This window comes from Solanum pennellii, chromosome 1 (genome assembly GCF_001406875.1).
Source record: "Solanum pennellii chromosome 1, SPENNV200".
In the NCBI taxonomy this organism is placed as follows: domain Eukaryota; kingdom Viridiplantae; phylum Streptophyta; class Magnoliopsida; order Solanales; family Solanaceae; genus Solanum; species Solanum pennellii.
In genome coordinates, this window is record NC_028637.1 from 109,079,890 (window position 1) to 109,098,219 (window position 18,330).

The following is an 18,330-nucleotide window of genomic DNA, read 5'->3' on the forward strand; positions in this document are numbered from 1 at the left end:
TTTAAAGGACAACTGCAGGAGTTGTTCATTATTTATCTCATACATATTATACTCGAAAATTTCCTCTTAAAATTATTATTGTTTATTTAACGTAATTAAAATTTGATAATTCTAAAGTCTTATACAAGCAAATGAGTTCAGACCAGATTCAGGTTATAAGTGAATGTCTAAACAAATACTGAAACTACATGCACCTTTTCATTCCTGATATAACTTGTACACAACCAAATGACTTCTTAGTGCTCCAACCATACACCGCTAACGTCTAGCATTTTACAGAAATCGTACAAAGCATCTTACTAAATGCTAATAATAGCAGCAATTGGGAACTGGATAGTGAGACAATGATCTCAGATTCGACAATTGGCAGCTGCGAACAAGAAAATAGGAAGAAAATAAAACAAGTAACATTAGAAAACGAGGGATGCTACGTTATATCATTAACATAAAGCAGAAAAATATCTGGCCTAAGAATGGATGACAACCCCTGACACTGTCGGGAGAAATGTAAACAGATGGCTGTATCTTTAATTGAATCATTTCCTTTCTATTGTTTCTTCTCTTGGCACACTAACGGTGAAGGAGCATCATACATATCTGTCGAGGACAGGGATGACAAAATACTCCATTGGCATGTAAGACAATCCTATATTTTGGAAGGCCACCATGTTGAACCACTATGGTCATTTGCATGAAGATCAACTAACTGGTGAGCCTTTTTCATGGTTTCAAGCAGATGGTACATTTACAACACACAAAAAATGGGAAGACCTCTGGCACAGCCAATTAGTGGGGCTTATGGGTTCACCACTCAGATTGGATGAGTAAATGCTACCAAAAGCCACCTCTTCAAAAGAACCCTGAATGGGCTAATTGATGGGAGTCACCCATCTCAACTACAGATAACAATTAGTGGAATGCAAAATGAAAATGAGGCATCACAAAGATTAGAAGATAGTGAAAGGTTGTGCGCCCTCTAAATACTCACTGCAGTAGATAAATTGATTAATATCAAGAGTCACTCGGCCTTGCTTGGTTGTGTCAAATGAATCAAAAAGGTTCCTGCAAAGATCATTAAAGATTTTTCTAAGAAATTCAACAATGAACTTCATCTGAGAACAATTAAATTTGCAGCTCTACTGAATCACATTCTAGTCTCATCAAGAACTACATATGTATTGAAATGAATGTCTTAACTCAAACACAAAATTGATGTGTTAACCAAAAATCCTTCTTAGTTGCAAGATAGATGACAGTGACTCAATGTGAAAGCGCCAGATATAAACCATGAGGCCCTCTGATCATATTGATCATGAATACTATAAATGCAAGAAGAGACAACCATTTCATGTAAATAAAGATCTACTCACCGTGAAGACTGTACAAAGATACAAAGAGATATGAAGTCATCAAGCCTGAATTTTCCATTCTTGTTCCTATCAAAACTCTGCACAATTTACCCCGAAAAGAATAATATCAGTTCAAACAAAGAGGACTAGAAAGAACTTCCACCCTCAGACCAATTGACATAGGTTGTTTCACGTAACATTCCACAGGCACATCTTAGTTACAAGTTACAATATGTCATCCTGCGAGTATCCCTCCATCTGGAGTTGTGGACAACCAAATGGGCTGTCCCCGACCACATGGTAACAGAAAGGTGGAGTTATGAAGTTCATTAAGCTGTATTCTTTTTTTTTATCGGTAAAAGCAGAGAATCAAGCTATCTTTTACCATGAAATTCTATCATCCTTCTCTCATGAACCTCAAAAGAGAAAAACCAGAATAACTATTCCAATGAATTCCATGAATTTTTACTATTTCATTGTAACCATCTGCCAGACTGCCACAACCCACCACTTACCCACAACGTAACCAACAGAATTAGCGTTGCATATGAGTATGGTTTGCTAGCTATAGCAAGCCATTAACTAACACCTTTATTCTGTCTTTTTTTTTCTTTGTTAACACGTTTAAAGTACCACCAAGTCATTATAAATGTAAAAAGAACCACACAATAAAAGAAAGATAAAGATCCTTGGGCTTTAAAGAAAAAGTGAGAAGCAAATACATGTTCTATTTTACATTTCAAATTCTTCTATTCACTACTGCTTTTCTTATATTCCATACTGCTAGTTTCAATTAAAATATAGTTTAAACCAAAACATGTCACAAGGAACTCAATGCCAGATCTTCTTCACATTTTATATACAATTTTCTTCTCTTGTATAAATACAGTTTGAACAACTAAAACAAATGAACAAGAAGTAGTTGAATAAATCTAATGTTTTCTTCTTATATATGTCATTTGGTTGTTCGGTACTTTTGTTTACAATTTGTTCTTCTCTTCTATGAAAACGGTTTGAAACAACTAATGTGAATAACAAAAGGAACATTGAATAAGTTTAATTCTTTTTCTTCTTATATTTGTCATTTGGTTGTGGAATTTTGTTGTAAAACAAACAAATTCAATAGACCTTTTTTTTCCCAATGAAAAAAGGTGATGGGTTACAAGAAAAGTGTGCGATGGATAAAAGGAACATCCATTTCAGTTTGATGGTGCTTTGAGAAAAAGATGCAACATATGTAGGCCTCAAAAGGAAGTACAATGCAGGGGTATATTTATGTACCCCACTTCACAAAGAATCTCATAATGAATTTTATAATAATTATAATACCTCGCAGACAGTGTATAATGCTGGAGAGTCGAGGCGGAATCCAATTTTTATCAAGGCCTGCAAATTATGCAACATATTCATTGATAATTTATTGTCTACTGCAAATAGGCGGCTGTTAAGGGGCATTTGGCAGTCCAAGTTTGCTTCTTCATTTGGCTAGTCAGAAGGTCTGAAATGTACTATAAGCAAATGCAAGAAAGCAGGAGTTTGAGATTAAGGAGTTTCTTGCCTCATAAACATCATCTGGGACAAGAAATCCACGACCCCTAATTCAATGACCAGAATAATACAAGAATTAATTTCCTCAAAACATATTTTCCAACCAACTCGAAAAGTACTAAATGATTTGCTTTACCAAGAAAAAGAAATTCACCTCTCCAAGTCTGAGAACACATGTTGCACCTACAAATGATAGATTGATGGTTCATAAAAATCAAACAATTGAAAATCTTTGAAGGAACGGATCTTACAAACACGTTTAATGAAGTATCTACAGTAAAATAAGAAAAAATGTCATTGAATTCATGCAACACTAAGGTTTTCATTCTACTGCTGCCAAGATGAGGTAGTACAACTATTGTGATTTCAGTGTATGAGAAGAACACCTCAAGTCACATCCAAATTGCATATAGAGAAGACCAATCAAGGACTTAATGAATTTGAAGAAATATTATTATACAAAAATCTAACAAGAGAAGAAAGCTGACTGACCTTCAGCAGAAACTTGTTAAGTTCAACAAACTCTGGAAAACAAAAAAAAAGAGATTAATAACAGTATGGGATTCTCAATGGAACAATTAGTAAATATGAACTCAAGTGCACAAAAATAAAGTAAAGAAGGGGATGAAGTAGATTGTGTTGTCAAAACAATAATTATAATTTATCTCAAAATGGATATACATTAATTTTCCTTACCGTTGCCTAACGTATATATGGCTGTTACTACTTCTGCAATCATTTCCAATTCAATTGGTACTTAATACATTTTTGTGATTAATGTCTTTAATGACATTTCAACCGTCGGCAGCCTCTTCTTCATTGTATAAATATATTTGGTCATATAGTGGACTACACAATACAGACAAGGAAAAAAAAACTTTTCTTCATCTTCTCTTCCTTCTATTGCTGGGTTTTATAATTCTAAATACTTTGTTGTTCCTGCTCCTACTTTATACTAGAAGAGCTTGTTGAATCCTGGGGAATACACCTTGAGGGTGAAATATCCTTAAGGGCAGTGACTTACACGCCTCAAGCTTTCGAGAATATCCTAGTGTTTTCGTGATTATACAACAAGATTTACAACAATCTTAAGGATATTTCACATTGTTGTCATGAATCACGGAAAGAGTGCAACGTACAAGAGTGGTGACGTGGTTGGAGGGGCATACACTAATTGTGTTGACTACTCTTGGTTTTTCGGTAAATTTTTTGGTAATGGTGATTCTATTTTTATTATAGTTTCAACTATAATTGTTTTCGCCAAATTACTCAGCCTTTGGAACTATGCTGATAAGGTATGCAATTCTACGATTCTCTCTACTCTTTTTTATGAAAAGAAACTTGGTTACAAGTCCAAAGGTTTTTATAAAGCCATTCTAAAAAGAATTGGAAAAATTGACAATTTTGATAAAGCGAAATTAATTTGGAAAAAACTAAGGATATTTTTGTTGCAGTCGTTTCTCAAGTAAGTAGTGTGGCCTATGTAAGTGACTAGGTGATAGATTCTGGTGCTACTAGACATATTTGTGCTAATAAAATTAATTTTGTGTCTTACACTCAAGTCAACAAAAGAAAAAAGAACTTGTATATCTTGGTGATTCAAGAACAACTCAAGTTCTTGGAAAAGGTAAAGTTCCTCTTAAACTCACATCTGGAAAATCTTCAGTCTTAACTGAAGTGTTGCATATTCCTAATATTCGAGCCAATTTGATTTCCGTGGATTTATTAGGAAAGGCTGGAGTAAAGGTTTTATTTGAGACTAATAAAGTCATTTTAACAAAAAACAATGTTTTTGTGGGCAAAGGATATTGTAACAGTGATTTATATGTACTAAATGTTACAAATGAAAATGCCAGTAGTTCTACTTATTTGATTGATTCTTTTGGTTTATGGCATGCTAGACTTGGACATGTTAGTTTATCTTAATAAGAAAATGCATTATGACAGACTTATTGATAATGTTAATTTTTCAAGTATTCATAAGTGTGAAATTTGTGCTGAGGCTAAACAATTTAAAAAGTCTCATGCTTCTATTTTTAAAGAAATCAATTTATTGGATTTAGTGCATACTGATTTGGGAGACTTGAAACAAGCTATGACTAGAGGCGGTAAAAAATATTATGTCACATTTATCGATGATTTTTCTAGATATACAAGAGTATATTTGTTAAAAAATAAAGATGAGGCTTTTGAAACATTTTTATTATATAAATCAGAAGTAGAAAATTAATTGAATAGGAAGATTAAAAGAGTAAGATCTGATAGAGGTGGCGAATATATTTTGCTAAATGATATTGTGAAAAACAAGGAATTATTCATGAAGTTACTCCTCCATACTCACCCCAATTAAATGGAGTAGCTGAAAGGAAAAATCGGACCTTAAAAGAAATGAACTATATGCTTGTTAGTTCTTGTTCTTCTGATAATCTTTGGGCGAAGCTATTCTATATGCTTGTCATTTACAAAATAGAATCCCTTACAAGAAAAATGGAAAAACCCCTTATGAGTTATGGAAGGGCTATCCCCCTAATTTGAAATACTTAAAAGTGTGGGGGTGCCTTGCCAATGTTATGTTGCCTGACCTTAAGAAAAGAAAAATTGGGTCCAAAACTTCTAATTGTATGTTCATTGGTTATACTAATAATAGTTTTGCTTATAGATTTTTTGTTATCAATAGTGATCTGATTGAACACAAATACTAAAGTTGAAACAAAAAATGTTGAATTCTTTGAACATATCTTTCCTTTAAAACGTGATAATATCTCTCATGAATTTACTTTTCTAAAGGAAAATAATTTTCGTGTTCCAAATAATCAAGATGTTTCTGAAAGTGAGGGATTGAGGAGAAGTAAAAGGTCAAGGAAAGAAAAATCTTTTGGTAATGATTTTTACACTTATATTGTTGATGATGATCCTTTAACCTTTTCTAAAGCAATTTCTTCTCCTTATGCACCTCACTGGAAAGGATATATTCAATCAGAAATAAATTCGATTTTACAAAATAATACTTGGAAGTTAGTTGATTACCCCCAGGAACTAAACACATTAGTTGTAAATGGATTTTTAGAAGAAAATATTTTCATGATGGTTCTATTGATAAGTTTAAAGCTAGACTTGTTGCTAAACAATTGCTCAAAAACAAAATGTTGATCATTTTGATACTTATGCTCCAGTGACTAGAACTTCCTCTATTTCTGTTTTGTTTGGTTTGACATCTATTCATAAATTATTTATTCATCAAATGGATGTCAAAACTGCATTTTTAAATGGTGATTTAGAAGAGGAAATATATATGGACCAACCTGAAGGTTGTATAGTGAAAGGTCAAGAAAATAAAGTTTGTAAATTAATCAAATCTTTATATGGTCTAAAACAAGCTCCCAAGCAATGAAATGAGAAATTTGATCAAGTTTTATTAAGTAATGGCTTTACATCTGTTGAAGTAGATAAATGTGTTTATACAAAGCTTGTTGATGGTCATTGCGTATATGTCTTTGTGTGGATGACATGCTTATTTTTAGTTCTAGTCTAGTAGTCATACTTAAGACCAAAACTTTTTTGTCTTCTAGTTTTGACATGAAAGACATGAGAGAAGCAAGTGTTATTTTGGGTATGAAAAAAAATAGAGAAAACAATGATTTAATTTTATCTCAAGGACATTATGTGGAAAAAATTCTTAAAAAATTCGAAAACTTTGATGTGGTACCTGTGAGCACTCTTTTTGATGGTAATAATCAATTGAAAAATAATTTTGGAGAAGCTATTTCTCAAAATAAATATGCTTCAAATAATTGGTAGTCTAATGTATTTGATGAATTTTACTAGACCTGATATAGCTTATGTCATGTGTAGATTGAGTAGATATACTCATAATCCTAATAATGATCATTGGAATGCAGTGGTAAGACTATTGAAATATTTGAGAGGTACCATGAATTATGGTATTAAATATAGTGGATCTCCCTCTGTATTGGAAGGATACAGTGATGCTAACTGGATCTGATTCAGATGAGACAAAAATCCACTAATGGTTATGTGTTTACCCTTGGTGGGGGTGCTATAACGTGGAAATTAGCCAAACAGACCATAATTGCTAGATCAACTATGGAATCTGAATTTGTTGCATTAGAGTTGGCTGTTAATGAGGCAGAGTGGTTGAGAAATTTCTTAGCGTGTATTCCTATTAGAATAAAATCAACACCTTCTGTATCAATACATTGTGATTGCCAAGAAGCAATAAATGTAGCAAAAAATAAATATTTCAATGGAAAAAATAGACATATACGTTTCAGACATAACGTGATAAAGCATATGCTAAGAGATGGAATAATTTCCATAGATTAGAAATGAATTTGGCTGATCCTCTGACTAAACCTTTGCAAAAGAGAGTGATATCTGAAACTTCGAGAGGAATGGGACTTTTGTCAACTGAGAAAATCGACAATGATGGTAACCCAACCTATTTGATTGGAAATGCCATGAATTAGGTTCATATGGGTAATAACAAGTCATTAGTTGATTATAAGGTGCACAATAAAGTATGTCCCTTTCTATGGTGTGTGGTTATAGTGCAAGAGTGGCAAAGTGAGGTTGATTAAAATCTTAATCCAATTCATATCCTTTATAGGTGGCGTATTGCTCTGCAAAATACACTTGATGAATGAACCTATATGTGTGGAGTGGAACCGCTCCTATGAAATTGTGACAAATTTTTAGAGCATTTATGAATACAAGGCACGCGCATGGCCGATTGGCGCAAAACCGCGATGAACAACAAAGTATGTGGATGCATGATGTAATAGATAAGACACTGCGCTTACAAAGGAATTTTTGGTTCATAGAAGTTCGAAACTTCACCAACTGTTCTGTAAGTTTAATCTTATTTTATGTAGAACTGGTTCATAGTCCAAGAGACACCAAATTCGACGCATTATTCTCATTGAGAAACCCAGCAAAAATCTAACATTCATTTTGAGATATGTGGGGGATTGTTGTCAAAACAATAATTATAATTTATCTCAAAATGGATATACATTAATTTTCCTTACCGTTGCCTAACGTTGGCTGTTACTACTTCTGCAATCATTTCCAATTCAATTGGTACTTAATAAATTTTTGTGATTAATGTCTTCAATGACATTTCAATTGTTGGCAGCCTCTTCTTCATTATGTAAATATATTTGGTCATATAGTGGACTACACAACACAGACAGAGGAAAAAAAGCTTTTCTTCATCTTCTCTGGGTTTTATCATTCTAAATACTTTGTTGATCCTGCTCCTAGTTTATATTAGAAGAGAGCTTGTTGAATCCTGGGGGATACACCTTGAGGGTGAAATATCCTTAAGGACAGTGACTTACACGCCTCAAGCTTTTGAAAATATCCTAGTATTTTCGTGATTATACAACAAGATTTACAACAGATTGCACTGATGATCTAAACAATGCTTTGATAGCTCTCATGCCTAATGACTTGAGGTTAAGTTAAAGATATTATACAACACATTCTTTTTTGTTAGAGTATATCCTTCCTGGTCTCTAATTATAATGACTTGATTTTCCTTGTTGAAGTTGGAGTTTTTGTCATGAAACAAAAGAACTGGATACAACTTTGATATGAAAGTAATAAATTGATGGGCAAGCTAATTAGATTAGAGTGGAAAGATGAAGCTCACCTTGAAAACTCATGGTTCCATTCTGATCAAAATCGCACATCCTGGTGATAATTGAAAAAGAAAAGAATAAAATAAAGATGATTTGGTTTTTAGTTATGGTATTGATAATTTAACATACCTGATCATTTGCTGGACAACAGTGATAGGAAATTGTAAATTTCCAATTGCAAAAGCACTCTGAGACAGTATATATAGCTTTAGTAACCAAATCGAGTGAATAAGGAAAAAGGATTAAAGCAAAAAATGAAGACCTTGAGTTGAACTGCAGTGATACTACCGATTTTGTCGGTGTCAACCCGCTCGAACCACTCTCTCAAAATCGCCGAGTTCTCCATCTTCTCTTCTAACCCTCAACACAATGAATGAAAATTTTCAACTTTTTTTATAAAGAAGACTTAATTGATCTAAATATACCATTAAATTTGTTCTAAACAAGTAGGTGCTCTTTAAGAGGTAAATGTTTTTTTTTATGGTATGGTAATGTTTACCAGTTGTTAAAAAAAAAAAAGGTAATATAAGAAAATCTCATATAAGAGCTATCACATATTATTATAAATTTTTTTCTTTTTATCTAAAATTGAAATTAAATATTTAAGAAGTTATGTTTGATTGTAGTTTTACAACGAATATTTGATTGTTATTCTAAAAACATATTATTTTTATAAAAATTAACTTTAGGGAAAATTTTGAAAAAAATAATTATAGTCAAAGTGCAAAAAGGAAACGGAAAATAAGTTCTTGAATGTTTTCTCAAATTTCAATATAACTTGGAGTTGTATTCAGTTTTTTCATGGCCAAAAATTAATTTTCAAATATAATAAATATAATTGAAAAAATTATCATAGATCAAGCGAGTCTTTAGACTTTCAGTGTTCTAATTTAACATTTAAGTTTATTTTTATTGGTTTCATCATGTTTTGATTTTTTATTAGTACTATATATTATTCTTTAGTTTTAGATAATTATTTTCTTCTTGTTGTTGTTTATTTGTTTATATTTGATATATTTATTTATTGTTTATTTATCTTGTTCATTCGAGTAGAATGACTATTAAAGCAATTAGAAATAAGGATAAAAAGTACCATTAAAATATTTCAGTTTTTAGAGTTTCATATCTAAATTATCGAGAATGTAAGTTTTCTACGTAAATTATCATTCAATAATTAGCAAAACACAGCTTGATAAACTGTGATGTGTATACTATAATTTCTTTTTATTTTTAAAAAATACAGGTGGAATGATAATTTCATTTGGCAAATCTAAACAAGATAATATTAAGTTAAAAATTAACATAAATGTTAAACCTATCATCATATAAATTAAATTGTTTCAATAATAACATTCACCATTTTCTTCTCCACCTTCTTAGTTGTTGTATCATCTTTGTCATGATCTCCAGCTTGAAAGAGTAGAGTTTAGAATTTTAAAGAAATTAATTAAAAATATAATTATAGTATTAGAAAAGAGTCATACGCATTAGTTCAAATATGAAATTCAATAATATAAAAAATTTATTGTTCGATAATTATCTACTATTTACTTGACACGTGATTAAAAAACAATGAATACTAGATAAGATAATTTTATCAAATATTTGTTACTAAATATATGTGATTTAAACATCAAAAAATGAATAATATATGTAATAACGAAATTAGAATAGACACAGAATTGTTGATTAATTCCATAAATATTGCTTCATTAGAATTTAGACATAATATAGTGGATTGGGAAGTATTTTTGAGTTTAGAATTAGAGATGGGCCAGAAGCCGAATAGCCCACAAAAGAATTGGGTCGTAACGGGTTACAACAGCAATAACTCCCCTCACCAGAGAGGGCAAGATCAACAATCAAATCAATCTTCTTTCTCCTATGGACCGGTTGTTTGTGCCCACCATTCCTTCCTCGTTGTGAAGAATCTGGAAGCATACACATATTAATAATGTAAGATTTCATTGCTTTTCTCATTTACTCCCAATTCAATTCTTTCGAATTGATGTTTTTGATACTTGTAGAGCGCATCATTGCTGTTTTATTTATTTATATGGTATAAAGTTGGATTTTAGATATTCAAAACAATTTATTCATAATTTGGTTTCAGAATCTTAAAAAAAACATTATTGATATTGTAATTTAAAGATGATTGATTCCATTGTTCAGGAAAGACTACACTAATTCGTCATCCATCCTGACCTAACTCCCACCCCCAGAAAATAAAATAAAAACACTGGCCAGATTAAGCAACTGTGATACACTGAGACAAACAGAGAGAACTACATCCTATTAGCTTACAAACTTCCTTAGCTGTATTAGATTTCCTAAATGATCTTTTTGCAATATTATGCAATCACAAGTTCCAATTACCTGATATGAAAAAGTATGTTCATTTCCAGATAACAAGTAGAGTACAGTACTACAGAAAACCAGAACCAAAAAGGAAACAAAATAGACAAGGGAATTTAGCTACATTAAGAATTATAAAACATGTTATTTTCCAGTTTTAAGGTCTTCATCTTTCCAAACATTTGCTGAATATGTTTTTCGGATAAATTTATCCAAAAAAGTATTATAGGGGATAAAATCTTATTTATTTTATAAATAGAATTAACTCACCAAATGCAAAATTGTGTACTTGGATTAATCGTCTTTCTCGTGGATTATACCATAATTTCTTGATCCACTGGATAATGTAACTTAACTTTTGTGACCATCAATGCAACTCAGCAATTGGAAGTATTTCTTGCTATTGAGATCAGGCAGTTGGGCGTTTAAAAAGATGGAAAAAGGACTTGTCACATTGAGAACTGCGTTTACAACATTTTAGATGTATTACTTGCAAAATTACTTCTTTAAATCATGTAGATTAAGTGGACAGATCAAACCAACTTAGCAGAACTTATATTATTTATATCCGCTTGAGCAAAAAAATATCATTGGATCCTCTTCCATTTTTGTTTTTGGTTGTTGAAAACCGCTGAACTAGAATATGTTCTCATGTGAGTTGCTGCTTCTCTTCAGAGCTGCAGATCATTTTCATTATGTATTGGAATGGAACCACTTTGAATGGAACATATTCTTCTCATGTCATGCTCCATCATCTTGATGTTGTGAGCCTATGAGGTGAGAGTAATATTCTCGACTCCGTCCTGGATGGTATACAGTTTTTATTCATAATTCATTATATAGACGTTAGACATATAAATTCTTGATATGCAAATGTAGGCATATATTGCGGATGTTCTACATTCATCACTCACAGTGTTCCCAAAACACTGAAATTCAAGTTTCTTTGTCATCTATTCAATTGTTTTGTGTAAATCATGTTCAAATTTCTTTTTCCCTCCACCACTCCTTGCCGTGAAGTTTAAAGTAAAATCCTTGCTGTGATATTGTGGTGGCTTCTGACTCTAGTGCTACACTAATTCTGAATAGGTCTAGACCACGATAACCTATGACGTATTAACACCATTGAGTATCTTTCTTTAACCTCTCTTTAAAGCTATGTTGCTCGGAATCTATAAGAATGTCAAGGGGTGCGTGTCGGATCCGCCGAAAGTAGTGTAATTTTGGAGAATTTGACACGGGTGCGGAATCAAAAGTGAAGAGTCCGCACAACTTAGCTTAAAATTGTAAAACTAGAATTATCGCCCTAGTTACCGCAACTACTTTCAACAAATGCGGGGATAAATTGGTCTCTCTTCAACACTGCAGCTCTGAATGGTTAGCTTCTTATCTTCTGTTTTTTTTTTTAACTTTTCGACTTTTCCTTAATATATATTCTGGAAAAAATGATTTGATTTATTTAGTCCCAACTCTTTAAAAGCAACAATTGAAGAAAACTTTCAAAAACATAAACACACTCATTGAGTGTAGAAGGGTTTCTATCTACACCTAACTGTTCTAGTTTATGTAGTTTGGGATTTGATGTTGCAAACCTGTAGAAAGTATTTACCATCTCCTAGCTGATTCTTGAGCTGATGGATATGGTCCACTTAAGGAGCTTATTTATTAGTATAAGCTTGTTAAATCATTTATAACCAGTGCATAAGAAGAAGTGGTCTTGAATTTCTTATTGTTAAGACTGAAGAGTTGGATTATAATGGTTGAGCATCTTTTTTTCCCGATAAATGCCGAATAAATGATTGCAGGCCGGGGCTTCTGTATTAAAACCAATGCTGTTAAAAGTGACAAGCACAAAGAAGCAACACGGTGCATAGGCATGAAGTGAAAAGCAAGAATTGAAGCACACAATTTTGAGAAAACTACAGATTTCAAACATATTGGTTTGGAGTGGTTGTTGTTATATTATAAGAAGGTGTTCGATATCAATGTGTTGCAAGGATAAATATCTTGATGATTGTTGCAAGGATGATTTTTGTTACAATCTTTGAAGTATGAATGATCTATATATCGCTCCATTTTGCTGTCCATGATTGAAAGCTGAAAAGGGTTCTTTGACATGAAGAACTTATCCCAAATAAAAAAAAATAAGACCAGAAGAAAAATTCTTTGATAAGACTAGTGTACCTGTTTGTATGAATGTTGAGAAGGTTATGAAAGAGAAAGGAGGAGGAAGGGTATGCTTCTGGAGGCAACAATCCTCCTAAGAGACTATTTTACAGAACTGATGTTTCTGAAGTTGCCGAGCACGTCACAGTCTGAGGTTTTTAAGAATGGGAAACTGTCAGTTAGGAACTTCGGAGGGAAGATAATGATGGATTCGAGAGTATTACATCTGTTTGCATGTGCAGAAATGTTGAGAAGGTGAAGAGACAGGAAGAGGATCAGTATGCTTCTGGAGGCAACAGTTCTCCTAAGAGGTTATCCTCCAGAACCGATGATTCTGAAGTTGTCAATCATGTCGTAGTTTGTTAGATTTCTAAGAATCGGAAAGTGCCAATTAGGAATTTCAGAGGGAAGAGTATGATGGACATTTGAGAGTATTACTTTGAAGATGGAGAAAATGCGAGTAATAAAGGCATCTCATTGAGTATGCATTTGTGGAATGTTCTCAGAGATCATGCAGATGAATTTGATAAGGTTGTTTCTGAGAACAATTTAATGGTGGAGCTGTAGCATATGCTGAGTTGGTGGAATAATGTTTTTATGGGTTAAGATAAGTTGAATTGGAACTAGTAGATGTTTTTCCATGGGAATGTTCTAGATTAGGTATAAAGCAAGCTCTGCTTAAGTTGGTAACTAAATGGCTTAACGGAATAAGCACTTTCTGAATGGATTTCTGCATTCATTCCTGTTGCTTATCCTTTAAACAGAAAGAGAGGGGAAGGAGGAGGGATACATATTTGTTGTTACACCTTGAAATTTGTCTAGTTTGAGCCTTTATATCTTCGCTTGGCTTTTAAGAAAAAGAATATAACTTTGTTTGTACTAAAGTGGTTGTGGAGTACTTGACTAGATCATAACAGTTATTTGGTTAAATAATAGCTTTTATCATGATCTGGTTTTTGCTTGTTGCTAGATTTATAAGATTCAACTATCTTCTACAATGAGCTTTAGTTTAAAATGTCACACCATCAAACATTTGACCCTCAAGTTTATGATGTTAGGAGCATGCATTTACATATAAACTATCTGATGGAGAATCAAGATCCATAACTTTTCACAAAATTAACTGCTGCTTATGGACACATTGGCAGTTATATATTCCCTTCATTTCGTATGATAGTATTTTACTTGGGAGTTTATTGTTTATGAAAGAAAGGACTTCTGCACTGTACCAAATGTACCCGTAAGATATTCTAGTTTGCAACATGACATGTTAGTTCGATAATGAAAAGCGAGAATACTGAAATTAAAGATTTTCCTTGTATAGAAGGTGTCACTCTTTTTTGTGATGGACGAAAGAGAAAAGAGTGTAGTATAAAATGGAATAGAGGGTATTGAACCTATGAATTCCTCTTTCAGATTTAACTCTTTTTGAACCTTCTCTTCTTAAAAATCAAACTACTAACTTTTATACTTAAGTAGCACAAAATTTGTTCATAATTACTTGAAAAGGCAAGATCTATGTAATCATCTAACATACACCTTCTCTTAGATGGGTGAACAAACTGTAGATTCAAAGTCAAGTGACCAGATTAATGCTAAATCTGGTTTTGGTTTACCCAAGCATGATAAACAGCTGTCGGTCCCAGTAGCCATAGTAGGGCCTGCACTACAAGATTCACAGAGTGAAAGTGTGGTTGCTGCCTCCAAATCTACTGAAAGCCCACCATTTCCTGAAGCGAATACTATGGCGAATAAAGTTTCTAATATAACTGGCTCAAAAAGACCTACCCCGGAATGCCTTGTGAACCCACTCAACCGATGCTCGACAAACAATTCTGGTAGTGGGCATCTTGTCTATGTTCGTAGAAGACCTGAAGGAGAGCTAAGCAAAACAGCTGCTAATAACAGCCAAAGCGGTGTTACTGATTATCCACAACTAAAAAAGCTTAGTCAACATGCTGAGAAAACTCAGACTGAAGTCCAGATGAAGGAAGGATATTACATTCCAGAAGTTTCATCAATCTCATGGACTCCTTCAAGGTGCTCCTTGTCCACAAAACCTTCAGTTCCTCCCTCTACAGGAGAGCCCAACAACAATTTAGCTTCAGTTAATGTTAGCAACCATCAAGTCACGTCTACCAGACTATTGTTGGATAATCCCAAGAAGGTTAATTTTAAGCATTGGGAAGAGCGGTATTTCCAATTGCAGAACTTGTTGCACAGACTGGAGCACTCAAAGCAAGAGGATTATGTACAGAGTATGTAGTCTAATTTCTTGAGGCTTGCTCACTTAATTGTCTATCTGTTGTAATTCATCTTCTTACTCATTTTATCAATATAATCTCATTGAGCAGTGCTTCGTTCTCTCTCCTCTGTTGACCTAAGCAATCATGCTGTTGAACTGGAGAAGAGGTCCATACGGCTTGCCTTGGAGGAAGGTACTTAATGATTATTGCTTTTATTGTTGCTTTATTATGGTCCTAGAGATGTGATTTGAATGAAAAAGTAAGTAAACCTGCTGATTTTATTGTAGTACTCTCATTTTTGCCTTGACACATCTTTTTCCATTTCAATGATGTGTTGGATTTATTTATTTATTTGGCTGATGATGCAAGATGCATTTTGCTTCAAGAATCAATTTCTGATCTTTTTTGGATATTTACTTGGTTGGAAACGACAATGGTGTTTGATATCTCCTAAAGTCTTGTGTGTGCGCGGCTTGGTTCTAATGAAAGGGTTGAACCTAAAGATAGTTATGAGTTAGATTTTATTTTCTGTATTGAGGTATTTTTGTAAGCAATTCTCACAATCCCTGGGAATGACCTCTGACTAAGTTTTGGTAAGTGTGAATTCTCGAAAGAGTACGAATTGTACATTGTATGGATTAACATTTTGTTATTTCCTCTCTGATAGAATGGTTCTTCTTTGGGGCACCGGAAAGAGAATTACTGCAATATTTGATAATTAATTGTTGAAAATGATTGGGCTTTTGACTCTGCCTATTTCTTTTCTGCCCTCTTTGTTCCATTGAAATGGTGAAAAGCTTGTGCCATTTTCTCAGTTCTCTGCTTCATTTAACATTACCTATTTTTATAGATTTTTAGCACAATTAGTTCAAAGGACCTTTTCTGGTGCTGGTATTGTTTCTAAATTTCACTTTTTCTTTTTTTGGTTTTCTCCTGAAATTTCTCAGCAAAAGAGGCGCACCGAGTAAGAGTCTTGGATATTTTGGGGAAATATCCGAAGAACCCCAGAGCTTCTCTAGCTTGATGTCCTGAACAGTGTCAGAAAGAAGGAAATTTAATTGTATTCTTAAACAGAATTTGTACATGTTGTAGCCTGATATTCACATTGTAGTTAGAGTATCTTGTCTGGTCTTAGCTAGTCAATGTATTGTAGCTATCGTTTGTTAACTCTTAACTTATAGCGTGTTTTATTGAGGAAATGGAAATGGCTTTCCTCAGGTCCATCAACATCAGTTGAGATTGAATGTTTTTGTCCATTAATCATTTAATCCTCTTCTGTTTCTATCTATACTCGGTCGCAGAACTTATCAAAAAAGAAATCTGTTACTCAGTTGTGGAACCAGATTTTGGCAGAAATTTTTGGGGATGACAATTTGTATTAATTCGTATATGTGGTCAACCCAAACCAGTTTTGGATTGAGACCTAGTTGATTTGTTTTTACTTATTGTAAATTCATAACCACTGGTTAAGATTATACCTCTGTCCCATTTTGTTTAAAAAGAAAGATTGTTTCCCTGTCCCGGGTAGTTGTTGTTGTGTTGTGGCCTTGTTTTCCCCCCCACAGTACATTCAATTATGGTTCATATTTAATCATTTTGGGCCACAGTAATTGTAATGCTAAAATGATGAGAATTGGTCGGTTGATTGAAGTTGTCTGAATTGGTTGGTTGATTCAAATTTAAAATGAAGTCAGCTTATTGTGGAAACAGATTACATGAATAAAAGTAATTGTTGGTTTACTTGTCATCCCTTAATTTGTCAATAAAATTACAAGCACAAAAAAAAAGACTTGGGAATATGGTATAGATGCTTGTTTGTTGAGTAAAAAGAGAATATGCAATATTCATATTCTTTTCTCTTATTATTATGAAATATATATATATATATGTTTCACATCTACATACCACCTTATCTCCAACTTGTAAAATTAATTAATTAATTAATTATTATTGTGTCATCTCCTCACCACATTGTCACTTGTAAATGGTATGTGTTGTCCACATACCTATCTAGATATTAATAATTAGAGTTGATTATGTCGTAATAATGGAAATCAAAGAAAGTAAGAAAGAATCTTGTTTGAATCTTGGGTTTGGCCTAGAATCTTCTCTCTTTATCTCTTACACACATTACATAGCCTGAAGATAGATATATCATTTCTATATACACATAATTAATTATTTTATGCTTCAATAATACAATATAATAATTAATACTCCTACTTAGACAACAGCATATGACTTTTTCTTTTTCTGTCCAAGAGAATAAACTTTTTGACTTTTATTATTTTATACGCATCTTGCGTATATATGTTTCAAATTTTGAATATACCATTAGCTAATTTTATTTGAGTCTACCATTACTTGTGTTAGTAGTAATACGTAATGAACACATCCACTACAAATTTCTGTTACTAATACTAGTAGTAATTGATACCATGCCAACTGACTAATTTTATGTTATCTTCGATGGCTATATCCATCACAAATGTTATAACCTAATTATTCACTTTTTCAATGTTTTATCATATATTCTCACAAGAGTGGTTTATGATCCATTCAAAGTAGATGGATTAAGATAAATAGTAGGGTATAGGACATGTATGTGCTTATAAAACAAAATTGGAGGTGGATATATATATATACATACAATTAATTAATTAATCACCCAGTCGGCTTCCTTTTAATTTGCCGTGCTCTACAGATAATTAAAACCCCTTATATATATATATATATATGCTAATTGTCAACCCATAACATTAAGAAAAAAAAAGAGATTAAATTAATGAAGATGGTCACTTTCAAGGCCGCCCATTAACAAAAATTGGTACAACTGTTCCCTTTGACAAAGGATGAGCTAGCTATATAGATAGGGCTCATTCAAGATATACATTAATTATTAGCTATAACATAATAATATGCACAAACAAATAGATATTTAATTAATCTAACTGTATTCACAATTTTTCATTTCATATTACTTGATTCATGTTTGACCTGATA

The 18,330-nt window shown here is 32.7% G+C and overlaps 2 protein-coding genes and 1 pseudogene across 3 annotated transcripts; 2 read left to right on the top strand and 1 right to left on the bottom strand.

Moving 5' to 3' along the window:
• Positions 1-59: 59 nt before the first annotated feature.
• On the bottom strand, positions 60-8,981 carry LOC107010875 (sorcin-like). The gene is made up of 10 exons (XM_015210142.2): positions 8,823-8,981; positions 8,690-8,748; positions 8,572-8,612; positions 3,390-3,421; positions 3,052-3,080; positions 2,908-2,944; positions 2,679-2,735; positions 1,371-1,447; positions 989-1,062; positions 60-370 (listed from the first exon to the last, which is right to left on the bottom strand). The coding sequence occupies exons 1-10, from the start codon at positions 8,904-8,906 to the stop codon at positions 351-353; spliced, it is 510 nt and encodes a 169-aa protein (XP_015065628.1). The 5' UTR covers positions 8,907-8,981; the 3' UTR covers positions 60-350.
• Positions 8,982-10,355: 1,374 nt separating this feature from the next.
• On the top strand, positions 10,356-16,615 carry LOC107013640. Of its 2 annotated transcripts, XM_015213534.2 has the most exons (5): positions 10,357-10,516; positions 11,591-11,692; positions 14,631-15,339; positions 15,436-15,519; positions 16,275-16,615. In XM_015213534.2, exons 3-5 carry the CDS (start codon positions 14,631-14,633, stop codon positions 16,349-16,351), a joined length of 870 nt encoding a protein of 289 aa, XP_015069020.1. In that variant the 5' UTR covers positions 10,357-10,516; positions 11,591-11,692; the 3' UTR covers positions 16,352-16,615. The 2 variants fall into 2 exon arrangements, with proteins under 2 accessions (XP_015069094.1, XP_015069020.1); XM_015213608.2 differs by lacking the exon at positions 11,591-11,692 and having other exon boundaries at positions 10,356-10,516.
• Positions 12,299-14,624, top strand: LOC107026513 (annotated as a pseudogene).
• Positions 16,616-18,330: the final 1,715 nt, after the last annotated feature.